The 18,825-nt window shown below is 43.4% G+C and overlaps 5 protein-coding genes across 5 annotated transcripts; 3 read left to right on the forward strand and 2 right to left on the reverse strand.

Moving 5' to 3' along the window:
- Positions 1-910: 910 nt before the first annotated feature.
- EAE97_003796 (uncharacterized protein) lies at positions 911-7,326 on the reverse strand (the record flags this gene model as incomplete). The annotated part of the gene is made up of 2 exons (XM_038874308.1): positions 911-4,088; positions 4,136-7,326. 2 exons carry the CDS (start codon positions 7,324-7,326, stop codon positions 911-913), a joined length of 6,369 nt encoding a protein of 2,122 aa, XP_038734917.1.
- A 235-nt stretch (positions 7,327-7,561) lies between these two features.
- EAE97_003797 (uncharacterized protein) lies at positions 7,562-8,270 on the forward strand. Its single transcript, XM_038874309.1, has 2 exons — positions 7,562-8,033; positions 8,093-8,270. Exons 1-2 carry the CDS (start codon positions 7,607-7,609, stop codon positions 8,239-8,241), a joined length of 576 nt encoding a protein of 191 aa, XP_038734918.1. The 5' UTR covers positions 7,562-7,606; the 3' UTR covers positions 8,242-8,270.
- A 32-nt stretch (positions 8,271-8,302) lies between these two features.
- On the reverse strand, positions 8,303-9,724 carry EAE97_003798 (uncharacterized protein; the record flags this gene model as incomplete). Its single annotated transcript, XM_038874310.1, has 2 exons — positions 8,303-9,308; positions 9,507-9,724. 2 exons carry the CDS (start codon positions 9,722-9,724, stop codon positions 8,303-8,305), a joined length of 1,224 nt encoding a protein of 407 aa, XP_038734919.1.
- Positions 9,725-10,965: 1,241 nt separating this feature from the next.
- EAE97_003799 (uncharacterized protein) lies at positions 10,966-12,209 on the forward strand (the record flags this gene model as incomplete). The annotated part of the gene is made up of 2 exons (XM_038874311.1): positions 10,966-11,512; positions 11,569-12,209. 2 exons carry the CDS (start codon positions 10,966-10,968, stop codon positions 12,207-12,209), a joined length of 1,188 nt encoding a protein of 395 aa, XP_038734920.1.
- A 333-nt stretch (positions 12,210-12,542) lies between these two features.
- EAE97_003800 (uncharacterized protein) lies at positions 12,543-14,695 on the forward strand. Its single transcript, XM_038874312.1, has 3 exons — positions 12,543-12,720; positions 12,775-13,217; positions 13,302-14,695. Exons 1-3 carry the CDS (start codon positions 12,660-12,662, stop codon positions 14,553-14,555), a joined length of 1,758 nt encoding a protein of 585 aa, XP_038734921.1. The 5' UTR covers positions 12,543-12,659; the 3' UTR covers positions 14,556-14,695.
- The last annotated feature ends 4,130 nt before the right edge of the window (positions 14,696-18,825 follow it).

Here is an 18,825-nt window from a genome sequence, read left to right on the forward strand (position 1 = left end):
AATTTGATGATGATACTGACTTTCTGTCTACATTCGAATAGTAATGTATCTCGAAATATATGAAAAATGGACAATTGGGGTGAAACAGGTGACGGTTTTTATTTTCTTTCTTTCTCTCCTCTCGATTCATTCCTCTCGCTGAACATTGAGACGAGTCCTTTTCTTTCCAGAATCTAGATGCAGTCGTTTTGGAAATTCATGGTCAACTTCTCTTCTACATATCTTAACTCGCTACTCCCTTTTCCCCGTGTACCTGTTCATACCCCTCTCCAATTTCTCATCTGTCTCTTTTCATCGCCATTCGTGTCATTTGCACGTTATTAAATACACATCCAGTACAAGTCTCGCCTAGTTGGATCCTTTTCCGGAACTCTCAATATCTGGGTAAGAATTACAGGTATTATATATATATAGAAGAGATTGAATAGATGGAAATGATTAGATGACTGAGAATGATTGAATGTATTTGATTATGTGTAGGTAAATGTGAATGTTGAAGAAAGGCGATATTTTGAACGGATACAAAATGAGAAAGCGTACCCAACAGATCCATAAATGAATGTCTCCAGAAAATTGACGTGTTATCCTGATCAGCATGTTGAACACTCCACCAAAATATCACAGCTCATCAATAGAATGGTTGAAACACTGAACAAATGTATTAGAGCTACTCTGAACAGTAATAGACGTTTCATTAAGAATAAAACGCGTTGTTAATCGATCATAAATACTAAAACACAGGGATATACACCATACCAGTTCTCTAATCATATCCATAACCATGCCTCAAACACCGTAACGCTATGCTATCCATACGCCATTTTAGCAAGGAATCACTTCCTTATCACTCCGTTTTTTATGCCATTCCCAACTCCCTCCATCCCATATATACACGTTCTCCTGGGCAATACTAGTCCCTAATATAAACCGGAATACCATAAACACAAACCGCAGCCGCATTCAGATATTTCAATTTGCAAGCCCCCTTCGCCTGTGCCACCGCCTCAATCAAAGACAACTTTCCTCCACCCTCTAAATCCTTCTCCTCTTTCCCTTTCTTTCTTCCTCCCCCCTTCTTCTTCTCTTTTCCTTCCCCTTTCTCCTCCTCCTTTCCCAAAAGTCCCCACCCCTCCAACATCTTCCCCGCAAACCGATCAATATCCCTATCCGTAACATCCCATAATGTCGCTACCAATGCCGCACTCCCCGCATGCATATAATGTATCGGCTGGCCCCCCAATTCGAATTCTCCATAATTCGTGAGCGCACCACTACTACAACCCATCAAAATTGTCACTGCGCATTTCTCCATCTTGCGAATTTCTTTAGAACGAATGAATTGTCCTCCACTTCCATGGCCGAAATACAAGAAGACGTCTTTATTTTGCAGCTCATATTTCATTTCTTCTTCAGAAGGTGCACGATTGACAATGCCGGACCACGAAGGAAGTGCTTCTAGAGGAGCTTGGAAAGTGGTTTGTGTGTTCTTAAGATCGCCTTCGGGGTTCAGGATATAGGCACCGTTATTGCGATCGATGTAATGCCCCTCTGGACCTTCATCTGACGCTTTCTGTTGTTTAGAAATTCGGTCCCGAAGACATCCAAGGGATGGAAGACGCGAGACTGCTAAGCCTTCCATACATGGTAGTGATTCCCATGGAAAGATATGGAGAGCCTTGTCTAATATCAGGATAGTATGTTTCCCTTCGTCGTGCTGACTCGAACTATGAGCAGCTTCGTGATAGCAACGTAGAGCATCATGGATTTCAATGACGATTGAATCGAAATCAATTTCCGCATAAGCGTTCAATTCCCCGTGGAATTGAAGAACGTCAACAACGAAGTATAAGAGATCAGTCAGTTGTTCGGAAAAATCGCTATCATCTGCTGATGGATTACCAAGACCGATGAATAACTCCAAAATCCTGCTGTCTAACGTAACACGAGGTCCAGAGTTTCTCTTGCTCTTTCGACGAGAAGGGAGATGCTTGTCAAGTATATTCTCAAAGGATTTTTGGAAACGAGCGAGAAGGTCTGACTTTCTGGTGAATTGAGAGAATATTCCTGCAAACCCTCCTAACCAAACCTTCTCAATATTTTCTAGTAGGTCCTTGAGACGAGAGTCTAACTCTGCACGTTCTGCCCACCAAGCAAGTTTGGCTTCACGACCTGTCCTGCTAGGGCCGCTTTGGGAGTTGACCTTCGCAGAATCAATGATATTCAAGAGCTCGCATTTTCCCTGCTCAAACCCAAATACTTCTTCATCTGCATCCATGGAATTGTTACGCCCTAAAGGTAGACGAAGTACAAATGGACTATGACCGGTTTGTAATTTAGTGATAGAAAGTTCTTGACGATTCTCGCTCAAAGATATTGAGAGGGCAGTCCATGTTTTGGGGAGGATATCTATATATTCCTTTTGAAATTTCGGAATATCGCAGAATGATAATGAAGCGCCGAGACTTGATCGCTGGGACAAAGCCCCACAGTCGGGCCATCGTAGGTCATCAAGTTCTGGGATACAAGTCTCTTGTAAGATGACTTTACGCTCTCTGCGGAATGCAAGAGTACGCGCAGAATCAATGGAGCAACTTGCAAGACCGGGTTGAGATCTTCCCTTGACTGGCCCTGCAGCAGAGAGCAAAATGGAGACATTGTTCAAGAGAGAAGTTATCTTGTGCATAACAGAGATTGGAGCAACGAGAAATGCAACTGGGTAGGTTTCCACTAGAATCTCTTGAGCTCGGTGTAACTTGTCAAAAAGGTTATCCGGACTTGGACTCTTTGCCCCACGACCACTTCTCGATGTTTGTGTTTTTCTAGGTGGTGATTGTTGTACGAGATTTGAGTTTTCGGCGTGGCTCTTCGTGCCTTTCAGACTTCCGACAACCGATGGAAATGAGAGAGTTGAGTCTTGAAGTACAGAGTATACAGGATCGGAGGCCATTTGTTCCATGCATCGTACGAGCAAACATCGAGCCTCCGAGAGACCTTGATATACTTCGTCCAATTGGCTATTAGAGTATTTACTGGCTTCATCCAAGAAGACCTGGGCTTCATTCCTTTTCTTCACGCTCATGAGAGCGTCAGCCAATTGCCACAGAATATTTGCTCGTAAAGAGTCTAATTGAGGACACTCTATGCTGGCTGATGATTCCACGGGTGTTGGAGTTTTGGAACGAACGACGGGCTTTCGGGGAACTGGCAATTTCTTACGTGTGGTAGTTTTTCGAGCGGCTGGCGCTTTTCGCTTTGATATAGAGAGCGTTTGAATTCCGGTTTCCAAGGTATCAGGAACATCCGGCGTACTAATATCACCCAGTTCGAGGGTTGCAAGAAATGCAGGGTCTATGAGAGTTTTGAGAGTTTGATTTGCTTCCTCCAGACATGCAATTTCTGCTTTACGATCTCCAAGCATTCCACGGAGACGTCCAATTTGACATGCAACTGTGACCGAACTTTTGCCCCTGGTCCCGTCTTTATAGAACTTTTCCGCGTCCGTAAGGTAGTTGGTGCCCTTGTCTAAATTCCCAGCTTTAGTCCAGATGTTTCCAAGCGTGGCCAAAGCTATTGCAGACTGCCCATCAAAATTGAATGATTTAATGAGCTGGTGAGCTTGCTCTCCATAATGTAATGTCTCTTGAAATAGCCCATGATGAGCGTAAAGATTTGATAAATGAATCAACCCATGGAAAAGAGGAGCGACTAATGGCCAGAATCCAATTCCCGATGGGCTGTCTTGTGGCTGAGGTTGACCCGCTATTCTGTTTGTAGAAATATCAAGTTGTGAGAGTCCATCCACCACTTTCTCCGCATCGTCTCTGGGTTCAGCCGCCAATTTCTTTTTCCGAAGTATTGCTTCGGTGGTAGCCCATGCGCGCCTGAGCAGTCTGACGCTCTGTTTAGCATGAACAAGAGCAGATTCTGAGCCTCCCTGTTCAATGGCAAGCATTGATCGAATCAAAGAAGCTTTCGCCACAACACAATTCAGTCGAGTCTTTTCTTGTAGACTGAGAGGCGATTTATCCTCCTCTAGTTCCTTTCGTTCCAGAACAAAGGCTCCTTCCGCACACTCTAGATGAAACTGGCTATTTTATGTCAGTGGGTTCTGGAGGATCAAAATTTGTGGACATACCATTTTTCAAGGTTTCCAAGTGCTAACATGTATTGTGAGTGTGCAATGTGGAGATCTGTTTTGGCACCAAGATTGCTACGCAAGCTAAAGCTTTGCGCTTTGTCCAATGCTAATCCAGCTTTTCCAGAATACCCAAGTTGGAGCCACGAGAGGCCCAAGGCACTGTAAGTTGACACAATGTCGTTGTGACCAGATACTTCACAGTAGAGTTCATTGTAATCAGCGATAAGGCGAAGAATGACAAGCTTGTCAGTTTCTAGACCTCGCATTTCCATGAAGTTGGCAAGTGACTGTAAGTGAAGCAAGAGCTGCGGGATATTCTCTATGCGAAGCTGCAAAGCCGCGAGATTTTCAGCTTCAGAACAAATGGTTCGCCAGTTCACGACGCAGTTCTTCAGATTTTTGATGCAAATTTCATCTTTCTGAAGTTCCATTATACTTACTGCCATAGCCACCCAATGCCTCAAGTAGCCTGCTAAACCAGAATCCTTGGTTGTGTCAATATCGATAGACTTGCTCATAAGAGCCGTGAGTGTCTCAACCATATAACCGCCTTGTTGTTCATTGTGCGAATGTTGAAATATGGTCATTGCCCTCAGCCTGCGCAGGGGATATTGGTTCAAGTCGTACAAAGAAATTAGGTGCTCAAGTACCTTGCATTTTAAGTCCATGGCAACAGAAGTGGGATTAGTGAGGCCGGCCAAGATATCCAACTCATGTTCAAGAACAGCCCCCTTTTGCTCATCCGTCCAAGAGAGACCGAAAAGCCAAGGTTCGGTAGAAATTTCTGGGTGATTGAGATATACCTTTACCAGAGACTGTATAGTCCGAGCGAGAACTTGCGCATCGTCACTACACTCCCAAGCCTTGCGAATAGATATAATTTTGGCGTTTTCAACGACCTTGCACAAAACACCATTTTCTACCGTCTCATCTCGTAGCATAACAAGGGCTTTGAAAAGCTCGTCAAATCGACCCATGCTTTTGGAAAGATCCGCCATTCTTTCCAGTTTCATAGACATAAGGCCAGCGTTCCGGTCCGGTAAAGGCCTTGATTTGAGACAGTCAATTGACCTTCGGAGAACTACTCGTATCTGTGGAGTTCCTTTGCCAGCATCGTTGTTACGACGCAAGTCAAGAAAATACATGAAATAAAGGTTAGAAATCTTGATATAGCACTGTGTCGCATTGAAGTTCTCATCTTCCATAGAATCCTGTTCTAACCGGTCGAGCAATGTAAGACAATCTTGCAGTAAGGAATCTATCCGTTCCCATACTGGCGCCTCTTGTTTCAGAAGCAATTTGACCAAGAATAATGCAGAATCAATTGCATGGACGGAGGGCTTGGTGATGAATTTCCTGCGTTGTTCGAATCGCACAACATCCTTGCTTGAGGCATTTTCATCCGGTTTCTTACCAATATAGCGAAGTGATAGTCGAGGGCATAAGGAGACGAGAGTTTCACACATTTGACGGACTTCGGGCGATAGAGCGTTTGTATTGGACGACTCCTCAGGCACAGAGTTCGAAATCGCAATGATAGCAGCTCTCCTTGCCGAAGAGACTTCTGTCAACAATTCATCGATTTCAGATGCCTCCCCCTTAAATGGTTGCTCTAGCACATCCAACAGCTCGATCAATAGATTTTCCGTTTGCTCGCGTTGAGAGCCCCGCAGAGTGAGAGAAACTAAACGAGCTGTGAGGGCACTATGCCTAGCATTGGAGTCGGCTTTAGAATCAAGAAGATTTCTGACCATTCCAACCCATTCAATAGCTTCATCAATAATATTAGCTTCTTTAGAAAGGGATCCTAGTATACGGTATATTCCAATCAAGGCAGGTGCCGACTTGAGCCCATCGGTTTCGTATTTCAATGATGACCTTTTGAGATGTGAAAATGCGTTGGAGCATTTTGTATATACCTTATCAGCCTCATTTTGACTTCGTCGGGCAAATGCTTGAACACATCTAAGGAAAGGATCAAAGACATCTTTTTCAACATCTCCTTTATGATTTGCAAGTTTCCACCACGATAAGCGTACATCGAGAGCTAAAGCTTGTAATATGAATGCCGCCTGTGGTGTTAAGCTGACTTTACAGTCCAAAGCGGTGGCATCTTCTGAGGAGGAGATGCTTGGACTCATAGATAGAAGCATGTCCGACAGAGTTTGAAGTTGACGGGCAGACTTGTTCACTTGCGTTGAATCTTCGGCGGCTTTCAAAAGGAGTTTTACAGGCGAGGAGGCATGTCCGGGCCGTAGAAATGGCATTGCGGCTTCAATGGACTTAGGTTTCCAGGAGGCAATCATAAGCCTTAGCGCCTGTAATTGAGTTGTAATCACCAGACCTAATTTCGCACCCGTTGCTGAGATCTCCCCAAAATCCAAAAGTTCAGCTAAAGTTTGTGGCGTTGAAATGGAAGCTGCATCTTTGGTTACTGGCGCAGTCTTCCCTTCAATTTCCACGTCCAGCCGTCGTTTCAAGATTCTAAGCTCTTTAGTTGCCAAATCCTCTAAACCAAGTGCCAGCAATTTTCCAACCAGAACCGACATTCCGTTTTCGAGCTGCAGAGGCGGCATAGTAAGGCCTGTTATGTTCGCAGCTTGGATTCCTCGTAAACACAGAAAGGCAGCCCTGGCGCATTCCGCAACCGATCGAACTCCGGGAGAGCATGCTGATGTTGAAGATGCGGATCCATCTCGAGTTTTTGAAATGTTGGGCGAACTAGAAACTCGATTTAAAGCTCGTGGTTGTAATGGTGCTTGAGGAACTGAACTTGATCTTCTAAGCCCTTTGCGAGCTGCTGCTTTCTCCTTGGTAGTTGTAGCGTTCCGGGGCTGAGATGGTGCCTTGATCGCTTCTGTTAAAACTTTCAATGTATTATTTACAACTTCAGTAGCAAGTGTAAATTTTTCTTTTCCAGACAGCGATTCTACATTATCGTTTGCGCTCGCATTTTCCTTATTCGCCTCGTTGACTTTGGACCGCGACGCAGGAACTCGAATTGTGCTTTTTTTTGTGGTTTTAGCAGTCGCTTTAGGTATTGTTTTTGAGGATCCAGAAGTATTCAATGTTGTAGTCGCCTTAGAAGATAATAAGTCACTGAGCAGAGTGACTGTTGCTGGAGTACATGTTGTTGTCGAAGATATAGCGGCGCGCACAGCATCCGCGGATTGCTGTGATGAATTCATTACAATAGAAATTTTGTCGAGAAAGAAACAGTATTATTGGTACTTAGACATTATTCCAAAAAGGCAAAAGAAAAACAATTGATGTCGTCTCCGAGTGATGTAAAGAATCATCAATCTCCATAATCGAAAAACGGAGGTCCCCTGTTGACTTTGTTTCCCAGGCAACCAAAGACTAAAATTTTCGGCTCATCCTAAAGCCCTACGGAAATTCAATTTTTTACAACTCCAATGCTGTTCACTTATTTACAACTTGATAGCAATACTCTAATATTCGGTCACAATGAACAAATCAACGATGATCAAAAGGCTTATTTCTGCGCCACCTGCTATCAGAACCACACTTCTTCAACAACGATTATTATTTCCCCAGTCTCGCCAATATGCCGCTCAAAACGTCACTCAGGCTTCGTTCTGGGCGAACATGATTCCTAAACCATTTCGAAAAAGCGAACGAGCCGTAAGCAAAAGACCGAAATCCAAAGATTGGAATCCTGCGACTTTTTTCATATGGATCTTCCTTCTGATTGGATCCATGTCAATTCAGATGATCGCCTTAAGAAATGAATACACAACTTTCAGTCGCCGCGCTGATGCCAAAATTGGAGTATTGAAAGAGATTATTCAGAGAATAAGAAATGGAGAAAAGCCAGACGTTGAAGCACTTCTTGGAGTTGGAGATCGAGAGCAAGAACGGGAATGGGAAGAAGGTATACATGTTATTCATGATTAAATTCTTGGGGTATAATTCTAATACGTCTGGATGAAGTTTTACAGGAGATCGAACGAGAAGACGCAGCGTTACAACAGTCACCCGCAGAAAAATCCAAGTCAGAAAATGTTGACGTTCCAGAGACCAAAAAGAAGGCTCCCGAAACCACGAAGAATAAGAGCAATGTGCCCTCGGGATTCTATTGAGAAGATTTATGTACAAAAAAATGGTCTACTATACAAGATTACAAGATTGATGGATGTATTTCTACGATAGCATGTCCTTGAACATACCGCTATTTTTCTGTCGTGCTTCGTAAGGAGTTTGAACGTCGTCTTTTCTAGACGTGAAGCCGATCCGATTCAATTGACCAACAAGTGCAGGTAGAACTACATCAGTTCCCAGTTCGGCTCTTACGCCGAGTTCCCCAGTTTGGCCACCAGAGAGATTCTTAAAGAATGTCTCCTCACCTCTGACCCCACCCAGATTCAAAATTGCGATAGGCATATTCCTTTCTTGAGCACGTCGTGCTAATCTCCAGGCAGAGTATGTGGCGAGCGAAGTTCCCAGTACCAACAGCCTACCAGAATCGTCTATCGCTTGTTCAGCGGCTTCCTTTACTTGCGCATTTATACTCTCCCCAAACATGACCACAGCGGGCTTCAATATACCCGCTGTACTCGTTGCTTTCCAAGCTCCCTCTTCATCAACTTCCACAATCGATTGCGATCCATCTTTTAAGATGGGAGGATTTTCAAGACAATGAGGGCACGGCGGGTATCTGAAGGTGTCATATGGTGCTCCGGGTACGTCAACATCTCCGTCAGGATTTGCCTTCATGCCTTTTGCTCGTCGGTCCTCTGGGTCTTCCGTAGTCAAAGCTCCAGATTCAAGTATTTCAGCCAAAAATGTCGCCCATGCTGGATTTAATCTTGCTAAAGATTCTTGGAAAACATCTCGAGGTAAGTCTTTTCGGCAGGTGACGCATGTCAAAGCACGAAGATATCCATGAAGTTCAACAGTTGCCAGATTTGGATGTGCCTCCGAGTGAAATGAATCAACATTTTGCGTGACCACCCGCTTTACAATGTTCATATCGGCAAGGTCTTTAATAGCATAATGGGCGGGATTCGGCTTGGCTTTGTGTAAATTCGTCCATCCTAGGAAACTCCTCGCCCAGTACCTTCGACGTGCCTGGTCGCTTGCAATGAATTCATGATAGTAAACGGGTCGATATGATTTGTTCAACACATATGTGCCTTTGGAACCTCGACTATTGAGGATGGAAGGTTAGCAATCGTCCACGCAGTGTGAGCTTGGCACTGGATGATATGTAGAGTCCCGGATGGTTAATATGCAATATCATATATACCCTGTTCGCTAAGTAAGAAGCCCCCTGAGTAGATGATTCACCTCTTGTTGCAGCAGATGAAACCACGACCTATGGATATAAAAGAACCAATGTACTCACTAATCTGCCAATCCTGAAGCCACAGATATGCCGGCTCCTGACAAAATTACTGTTGATTGTGGGTCTTTGACTCCATCCGGAAGGTTATGTGAAGGCGGGGCAGTGAGGAATTTCGACAGAGCGTGAATTGCCCCCGGTAATGAGTTTGCGCTTCGTGGTAGGATTGATGGAGGGGGTAGTGGACCCGTATAGGGTATTCTCATAAGAGGTTTTCGCATTGGATGATCATGGATCTGGCATTTAACATACAGACACGCGTTCGAGGATACAAAAGATTGTAAATAGAATGAATGAATTGAAATTCAATATATACTAACGTCATGGTTAGTTTGGTGGCGGATCAGGCTATGATATAGTGGCTTAGTCAACGCAAGGCTATCAAGTATCTATCCACCGCTATCTATCTATCTATCCTCGCTATCCACGAGGTATCCATTCTTAAAGTCTAATCGTCGCTTTTTCCGCTGAGCACAACAAATAGCCATACTCGCGTATCCAGCGAGTGGGCATATGGATACTGTCTTCAAGCTCTAAATATTAACTCGGGTATGCAAAGGATGATGTTCGGCTGAAGTGACTATTATCTGTATGAATGCCGGTAGAAAAGATTCCCGGTCCAAACTACCCAAAGTCTCATATACGTACAAGCAGTTTTTGTTTTATATCACGGATGTGGAGATATATTCAACAGTGACATTCCCTAGATGCAATTCATCCAAAGGCCACGCAAGGGCCAAGAAATATGTCTATATAGAGTGTTTCATCTGATTTCTAAAGAATACCTAGGTATTCAAATGGCCTTTCGATGACTGGCTACTCGAGTACCGTCTCGTCCACAAACGGTTCATACCCAGGTAATCGTCGTCATTTGGGAAGGTTGGCTTGCGAATTCATTTATGCAATTCGATATTAACCTTACGAAAGCCTTGTTGTACTCGTAGAAAGTTGCTCCACACACCATCTAACGTTTGCTAATTCCTTTCTAATTCTTCACTAAGCAATAATGATGTTTCCACTTTAAGCTTATAATATATATTTTTTCCCCTTGAGCTCGCTCCGTACACAGTACATCCATCGACCCTTAACGTGGTCGGTCCATAACGCTCCTTGTAAAAGCACCTAGTACCTTTAATGAACGCCTAGAGAGGGTGTACACGAAAAATATATTGTCCGGTTAGAATACATTTCTTATTTTATGGTTAATTCCAAAAATAAATTATTTATGTCCATGCCTCTTCATTGCTTCTCCCATGGACGCTTTTCGTTAAGGCCTGTCGTCACACTGGGGTTCAAGTCGAACATAAGGACACCTCAATATCAAATTGCCCGAGTATTGCAGACTGCCGCTTTCGATTCCACTTTACTGAATTATAGTACTAAAGCTCACAACATTCATCTTAAATCCTTCCCAAGACTTCAATCATTATCCGATAACTTCAATCCTAGACCACTCAATTCAATGGCCGCTCTCACAACTACTCAAACGCGTTCACACGCGGGCCACTCCCATCATCACCATCATGATAATACATACCTTACTTCAACGAATAAGAACGATGCCGGTGTGCGGATTACCCGGATTGGACTTTATTCGAACTTGGGCATGGCGGTTGCCAAAGGAGTAGGAGGATACATGTTCAACTCTCAAGCTATGTTGGCAGATGCCTGGCACAGTGTCACCGATCTTGCCAGTGATATCCTTACATTGGCGACAGTTTCCTGGAGTCTCAAACCTCCAACTGAACTCTTTCCAACAGGTTTTGGAAAGGTTGAGAGCTTAGGATCATTGGGTGTTAGTGGCATGCTTCTTTTCGGAGGGATGTTCATGTGCTTGAATAGTTCTGAGATCCTGTATGCACATTTCTTCTTAGATGCCCACGCGGCCGCAGAAGCTGCCGCACATGCACATGGACATAGTCATAGCCATGGGCCATTACTACCTAGTTTACACGCTGCTTGGTTAGCTGCCGGTACAATCGTCGTCAAGGAATACCTGTACCAAGCAAGTAAGTTTCCATTGGCTGTTCGTTGATTTATCTTGTGCTGACTTAGATCTCCACAGCAATGAAAGTAGCACGAGAAAGAAAGAGCTCGGTTCTAGCCAGTAATGCGATCCATCACAGAGTTGACTCTCTCACCGGTATCGTTACCCTTTTCGCGATTCTCGGAGCAAATTTCCTACACGAGGCAGCTTGGTTAGACCCTGTTGGAGGATTCCTCATCTCATTACTCGTGATTAAGGCCGGATGGGGCAATACTATATCAGCGCTATACGAATTAGCAGATAGAGGAATCGACTCCGAGGTTAAGGAGTCTGTCACAAAAGCGGTACAAAAGAGTCTGCTCAATCTTACAGAAGGGTCAGAAGTGGAATTACGAGAAGTCGAAGGTGTTAAATCCGGACAGAACTATCTGATAGAGCTTCAACTTGCCGTACCTAAGGGATGGACAATTGAGGATATCAGAGAAGTAGAAGATGGTGTCAGACAAATGGTTGGCTCAAAGGTTCGAGGTGTTCGACGAGTGAAAGTACGCTTTGTACCGAAAGATGAAGCTAAACCTTCCCTTTTCGATGAGTTTATCAGTGGAGATGTGAGCCCACGAGAAAGTCCTGAACCTGAATTGAATGGACATGACCACGATCACGATCACAATGGACATGCCCACAGTCATGACACTAAGAAGACGTTAAAGTCGTTATAGAAGATCGTATGAACATTCATGGTTGGAGTTTGCATGGAATTGGAGTCGGCGTTAGGGATGGGTGGTAAGACTTCATGATAAGTTTTTACAACTACAGAGGAGCAATTTGGCGTAGGGGGTGAAATTTCTACGAAATTGTACTCTATGCAATGTATCAAAATTTATAGAGCCATTATGATGGAAAACGATTGACTGCTTTGATTGGTGCGCATCTAAACACCCGAACCACTTGGATTTGTGGCTTTCATTTAGGCTAAATGTGGATACTATTTCAACGTCAACTTTGACTAATCCTCCCTTTCTCCATAACCCCACGATAGAGGCAGGTCCAATTCTTTGTGTATAAAATAGCCCTTTCGTTCTTTCTTTGCTCTTAGATTTTGTGATATTTAATTCATTCATTGCATTCTCCGTCACGTCAATATTCAAATCGAGATCACAAAATCGAACATGTCTTCAAAAGATGAATCTTTATACCTAGGATTTGACCTCTCCACCCAACAACTAAAAGGTATGTCCACGTGAGCATAGTTTCCTCATTCTACCGCTCTCTAATTTTTCCAAGCAATTGTGGTATCATCTTCCCTCAAAGTCCGATACGAAGCTAAAGTCGACTTCGATGCCGACCTCTCCAAATATGGCATCAAAAAAGGAGTACATGTCAATGAAGCCGAAAGAGAGGTTTACGCACCAGTAGCCATGTGGCTCGAAGCTGTTGATTTAGTTCTGCAACGACTTTTTGAAAAATCTTGTCCCTTTCATCTGATTAAGGGAATTTCAGGCTCAGGTCAACAACACGGAAGTGTTTACTGGAGCCAAAAGGGTGAAGAAGTATTGGGAGCTTTGGAGACGAAAAAGAGTCTGGTAGAGCAGTTGAAGGATACGTTTGCGCATCCGTGGAGTCCTAATTGGCAAGATGCTAGCACGCAAGAGGAATGCGATGCTTTTGATCGGGAGTTGGGAAGTGAGGAGAAACTCGCAGAAGTTACGGGGAGTAAAGCTCATCATGTTAGTTCTGTTCTGTTAACTCTCGACTTTTACGTCGCAGGTGTCATGCGTAGGTGGATTTGCTTTGACTAACAACATTCACAGCGATTTACGGGACCTCAAATCATGCGTTTTCACAAAAAGTATCCAGAGGTCTACCGCCGTACTTCTCGTATAACCCTCGTTTCATCTTTCCTGGCATCCTTGTTCCTTGGGGAAGTTGCTCCCTTCGATATCAGTGATGTTTGCGGCATGGATCTCTGGGACATAAAATCCGGATCTTGGAGCGAGCCTCTTCTCACCCTTGCAGCTGGCTCCGATGGCCTTGCTTCCTTGAAATCCAAACTTGGAGAGGTACGAGAAGATGGTGGTGGAAGCATGGGCTCTATATCCCCTTATTTCACATCTCGCTATAATTTCCCCGCTGATTGTGGAATCGTCCCTTTCACCGGTGACAATCCAGCCACAATCTTAGCTCTCCCTCTTCGCCCCATGGACGCTATCGTCTCCCTCGGAACATCCACAACCTTCCTCATGTCAACCCCCAACTACGTCCCAGACCCCGCTTACCACTTTTTCAACCATCCTACTACAGCCGGTCTCTACATGTTCATGCTCTGCTATAAGAACGGAGGTCTCGCCCGCGAAAAAATTAGAGATGCTCTCCCTACATCCAAAACCTCAGATCCATGGTCCAACTTCAACAAAGCGGCCACAGAAACCCCACCTCTCGCTCAAAAGTCTCCTTCTGATCCTGCAAAATTAGCCCTCTATTTCCCTCTCCCAGAAATCGTGCCAAATGTCCGAGCTGGTACCTTCCGCTATGAATCCTCACCAAGCAGTACACTAAATGAAGCAAAAACACCATATGATCCAGAAACTGAGGCTCGTATCATTGTAGAATCGCAAATCCTTTCTTTGCGTCTTCGTTCGCAGAAATTGGTTACTTCGCCTTCGAAAGATATACCAGCTCAACCTCGTCGTATCTATCTTGTAGGTGGTGGCTCGCATAATCCGGCCATTGCGAAGATTGTGGGTGAGGTGTTGGGCGGAGTGGAGGGAGTATGGAGATTGGATGTGGGAGGGAACGCGTGTGCCCTGGGCGGTGCTTACAAAGCCGTTTGGGGCGTAGAGCGAAGCGACAAAGAAGGAGGAAAGATTGGAAGTGGCAATGAGGCGAAATGGAAAGGGGAGAGTTTTGAGGAATTAATAGGAAGAAGGTGGAAAGAAGAGGGCGCTATTGAGAAGATAGATGAGGGGTATAGACCTGAGGTGTGGAAGAGATATGGGAGTGCTCTTGGGGCATTCGAGGAGATGGAGAAGGTAGTTCTGGAGGGCGAGGAAAGGTTCAAGAAGTGATATTGCTCGTAGAGTTTTGGAAGGTGATGATTGACTGATATTCAGGCATCTACTGATGTCGTTTTACGTATTTTAGCTCTGTGGTTTAACTTGCTCATAATATTACAATCTGACCCCAAAATAAACGGACTTTTATTGTATGTAATCAGTGGTTTAGCTAACTTCAAAAAAAGAGTAATATAACATGGATAGAAAATCAGGGGTCCCAAGAGACTAACATGGTCCTAACCATTGCGAATGATGTAGAGATTATGTAAGGGGCCACGGCAATATAATGAGTTGACTAAGGTAGAAAGATGTCGGTAATGTAGAAAAGAATGAGGCTCATGTGCCTCGTATACCCATTTGACGTCTAAATTGGGATCAGAGGGTTTGTACGGATCTCACCCACGCAGGCACATTACAACCATTCCCCCTCCCTAAAAAAAAGATAACTATTTGTTATCAGAGACTTATCTATTGATACAGTATTCCACAGTAAACTGAAGATCACGCAAGATTGAATAACGTAAGATTAAATTGTTGTTTCCTATGATCCCCCACAAGGTAACCACCTATACATGGGGAAAACGCAGCCTTTCCATGGTGGGAGTGTGAAGACACTGTGCCAGTCGAAGATTCTAGTGACAATGCCATCGTTATCGGCTAAGATATTCCGCAGCGATAAATCATCATAAAAAAGGACAAATTGCAATGGAATGGAATCAGCGGTAGGAATATACTGGGAACAAATTTGAAGAGACTTCCGGAAAGGATCTTGGTGTTTTACACATCTTCAACCTCATCTTCATCATCAATAATAAAAAGATTCTTTCCTGTTCAATAATTATCAAGGTGAGATGAGTATATAACAGTCTTTGCTATTGATGAATAATCTTTAAGATTTATCTTATGTGATATGAACCCCCCTCCCCGCCAAAAAAGAATATCAAGATTATTCTATTTAGGGCAGACAACAATTGTTATAAGCCCTATCGTATTTCTTCAATACTTGCTAATAATATACTGAATAATAGATTCCCATTCACAAATTGAAAACCTAAACAAAAAAGTATACTACCAATAACAAAGAATTTGCAATAGAAAAGCTGTGCGTGATATTATACAATTTTTTTGTTTAGGTTTTGTTTGGAATTTCAGGACAATTTCCTCCATTTCGTTCTCAAGTTTTCACCAAGAAGCAAGCATATACATTAAAATCCATTTGAACCCAAGCTTGTTTTCACTAAAATCATCGAACACAAGAATTTGAGCACAAAGATATCCATACTCTGGATAATGAAACTGATGATTGCTAGTTATTCAACGAAATCACCAAGCTTCTTAACATGATCCAGGGTGATGTTTGCAAATCTTGAGGCTGAGGTTAAAATTCGGGGCGATGAAGTGGGGCCGAATCTGCCTATGGGAAACCTCCTTATGACATTCAATTGATAGAAATCTTCAATCTTGCATAGCTAGGCAGTTGAACTGTACAACTTCCAACGATGAACTAGCTGTCCGACGACACTCAAGAACTTTGAGTCCAAGTCTTTTGAATGTTACGTTGGAGATCTCGATATTCTTTCGCATGGGCTTTATCCTAGTAAGTACTATTATCGCTCCTATGTAACTTATACTAAAGTTTTAGGAACTTCTTGAACTCCTTCAGAAACTAGATCTTGGACAGATAACTAGTTTGGGATCTACCTGTGGCAGGTTTCACTAATTGGACTGTGGAGTATGTAGGATGCGGCTGCGCAAGAGACATGGACGGGCGAAGTGTAATTTAATTCACCGTTGATCTCGGGGTGGAAAGAGTGTCAGCTGGAAAGGTCTGAAGGGGATCTGTCTTTTGACTTTTAAGCTATTTGGAATGACTGTTACTGCTAAAAAGCCAAATTGAAGATTAAATAGGCGGTGACTAGGGAGCAGGGACGCGAAATTGAAAGACTGCAGCACCCGAGGTGTCCGAAAACACGATTAATATGAGCTTTCAGAGGACTCCCCATAATGATAAGATTGGATTGCAAGTAGCTTTGAAACATATAGTTCATAAGAAAAGACACGAAATTGCTTTTTGATGTATTGAGCTTGGAAGCTTCGTTGATGAATTCATAAAGCCAATCAATCCATGGATTGTTTGGGTGAAATGAGAGACATGGGGGAGCTCATGGGGCCCCGCAATGGTTCATCATCAGAGCCAAAATTATGCAATGTGAGGCTCGCCCAAAAGTATTATAATTAGGTATTAGAGTACTCCATATAGCAAGTACAGTACCAATAGAGTAGGTACAGTACAGTACCTACATATATACATACATACATACATACATACATCGGAGCTTCATAGCCGAAGTTGCATTAGATTGCATTTATCCAGCTTTTAACGGTATGAACAGGTCCTAATCATCTGCAACTTTCAAGCCACGAGGGCGTGATCTCCGGTGCACGACTCAGGCTCCGCCGTGGAGACTCTGGTTGCATGAAAATGGATACTTCCACGATGGCTTACAAAATGACACACTTTGTCTTATTCTGATTCAATGTGCGGACTTTCGCAGAATACGATACTCGAGCTTGTAACGAATGAAGACGAGGTAAACTTTCACATTCATTGCTATGCTAATACATTTCCCGAGAGTTCAAGAATTGAAATGGAGTCTTGCCGATCAAATACGTACTTTGTATACTTCACAACTTCCTTTCAAGGTTACTTCCAAGAAATCAGTAATCAGAAATCACAGGATTGGCGCGTGTAGTTGTACCTAGGTAACATCGTCTTCGAATGCCGATTTGTGGTTCACCAATGGAAATAAAGTCCGAGTCGTTGCTCCATTCAACCAACCTCCAACAACGTTTCAGATGTCAACAAACGAGATTTACACTTTGTGAGCGCTTAATAATACATTTCAAATTCCCACCCAACTTTCTCTTATCAACCGACCGTTTTCTTTTTCTTTTTTTCCATGATATGACTCGGCGGCGCATCTTTAACCTCTGAATCCTTGAGGGTACTCCCGCCCCGGAAGAGTGCCGAGTATGACAGGATCCGACCGGATTGTGCGAAGCGTAGACAAACTAGGTAGGTATTGATAAAGTAGCAAGGCTGAGAATCTGAGATAGATGTAAAACTGGAGACTCCGCCATCGGATAATCCAATGATTGGATGTCGGTTGGGTAAAAATGAAGGGGGGATATCTTGGTGGATAGATATCTTGGAGGCTGGGAAACCATTTTATTGTAAACGCCAGATAGAAGATGATGGAATTGAAAGTCAATCAAATACATCTAGAGAGGTAGAAGTGTGAGAGACAGATTCAAGAAATCGATAGTAGTATTACTTCATAGTTGGAGCTGTAGAAGTAAAAGTATTAAATTTACAGAATATCAATAGTTTATCTACCTATTCTCACCTTCATCTTGATCAGGGCTAATCCCATTATCATACATTCTCCACTTAGGATGAACTATACTTTATATGACACTCACTGACAGAGCCCTTACCTTACCGTCGGACGCCGTGGGTGGTACACAGGTACTTCACATATACATGCTTTGCCCTTGATTTTTGTTTTTATAGCAAAAAAACGTGCTGCTTAGATATGTGCAGGTCACACCAGCATGAGAAGCTTCTAGAAATAGCCAAAAAGGCAAAGAGCCCCAGAATGATAAATGATATCCACCTCCACAGGCCAAAAAAGAAAAAGGGAAAAGTGTCTACTGCTGCAAGCTAAAGTGCTCGTCACAAAATTGAGATGGCTGAGCAAGATGCAAAAGAGTAGAAGAGTAAAAGAGAGGTAGGATATTCTGGTACGGAGTACAACATTAGCAATCGAATATCTGCTCTCGACTCCTCCCGTACTCAGCAGGCATCAAGATGACAGCACGGACGAATAAAAGTGTAAAGATTCCAGGGGCCACAAAAAATCTATTGGAAGTCGATGCCCTGCAAAGGAAGATCTGGATAGCACTAAAAAAGAAAGAAAGAGGAAAATAACTGGTAGCAAGTTTGGATGAGCGAGCGATAGATTTGATTGACTGATATCATACAGCCATACGGAGTACATCCAAACCATACCATACACACCATACGAACCATAACAAACCATATCTGCCTACCTACATACATACATACATCCATCCATCCATCCATCCATACATACATACATACATACATACATACATATCCTCGATACCTTATCACTCTATTTTGTGAATATCTAAGAGGTCGAAAACTTTTTGTGTTTACTATTCCCATCTACCCTGGTATCATCCCCGTCCCCCAGTC

This window comes from Botrytis byssoidea (genome assembly GCF_014898295.1).
Source record: "Botrytis byssoidea strain MUCL 94 chromosome Unknown BBYS_006, whole genome shotgun sequence".
NCBI classification, from domain to species: domain Eukaryota; kingdom Fungi; phylum Ascomycota; class Leotiomycetes; order Helotiales; family Sclerotiniaceae; genus Botrytis; species Botrytis byssoidea.

What these genes read in the sequence shown, in the direction of transcription:
- EAE97_003797 (XM_038874309.1), top strand. Translation starts at nt 7,607, where the DNA reads ATGAACAAATCAACGATGATCAAAAGGCTTATTTCTGCGCCACCTGCT. An exon ending in AGAACGGGAATGGGAAGAAG is followed by an intron (nt 8,034 to 8,092) that starts GTATACATGTTA and finishes GTCTGGATGAAG; the next exon opens with TTTTACAGGAGATCGAACGA.
- EAE97_003800 (XM_038874312.1), top strand. Translation starts at nt 12,660, where the DNA reads ATGTCTTCAAAAGATGAATCTTTATACCTAGGATTTGACCTCTCCACC. An exon ending in CTCCACCCAACAACTAAAAG is followed by an intron (nt 12,721 to 12,774) that starts GTATGTCCACGT and finishes AATTTTTCCAAG; the next exon opens with CAATTGTGGTATCATCTTCC. An exon ending in CGGGGAGTAAAGCTCATCAT is followed by an intron (nt 13,218 to 13,301) that starts GTTAGTTCTGTT and finishes CAACATTCACAG; the next exon opens with CGATTTACGGGACCTCAAAT.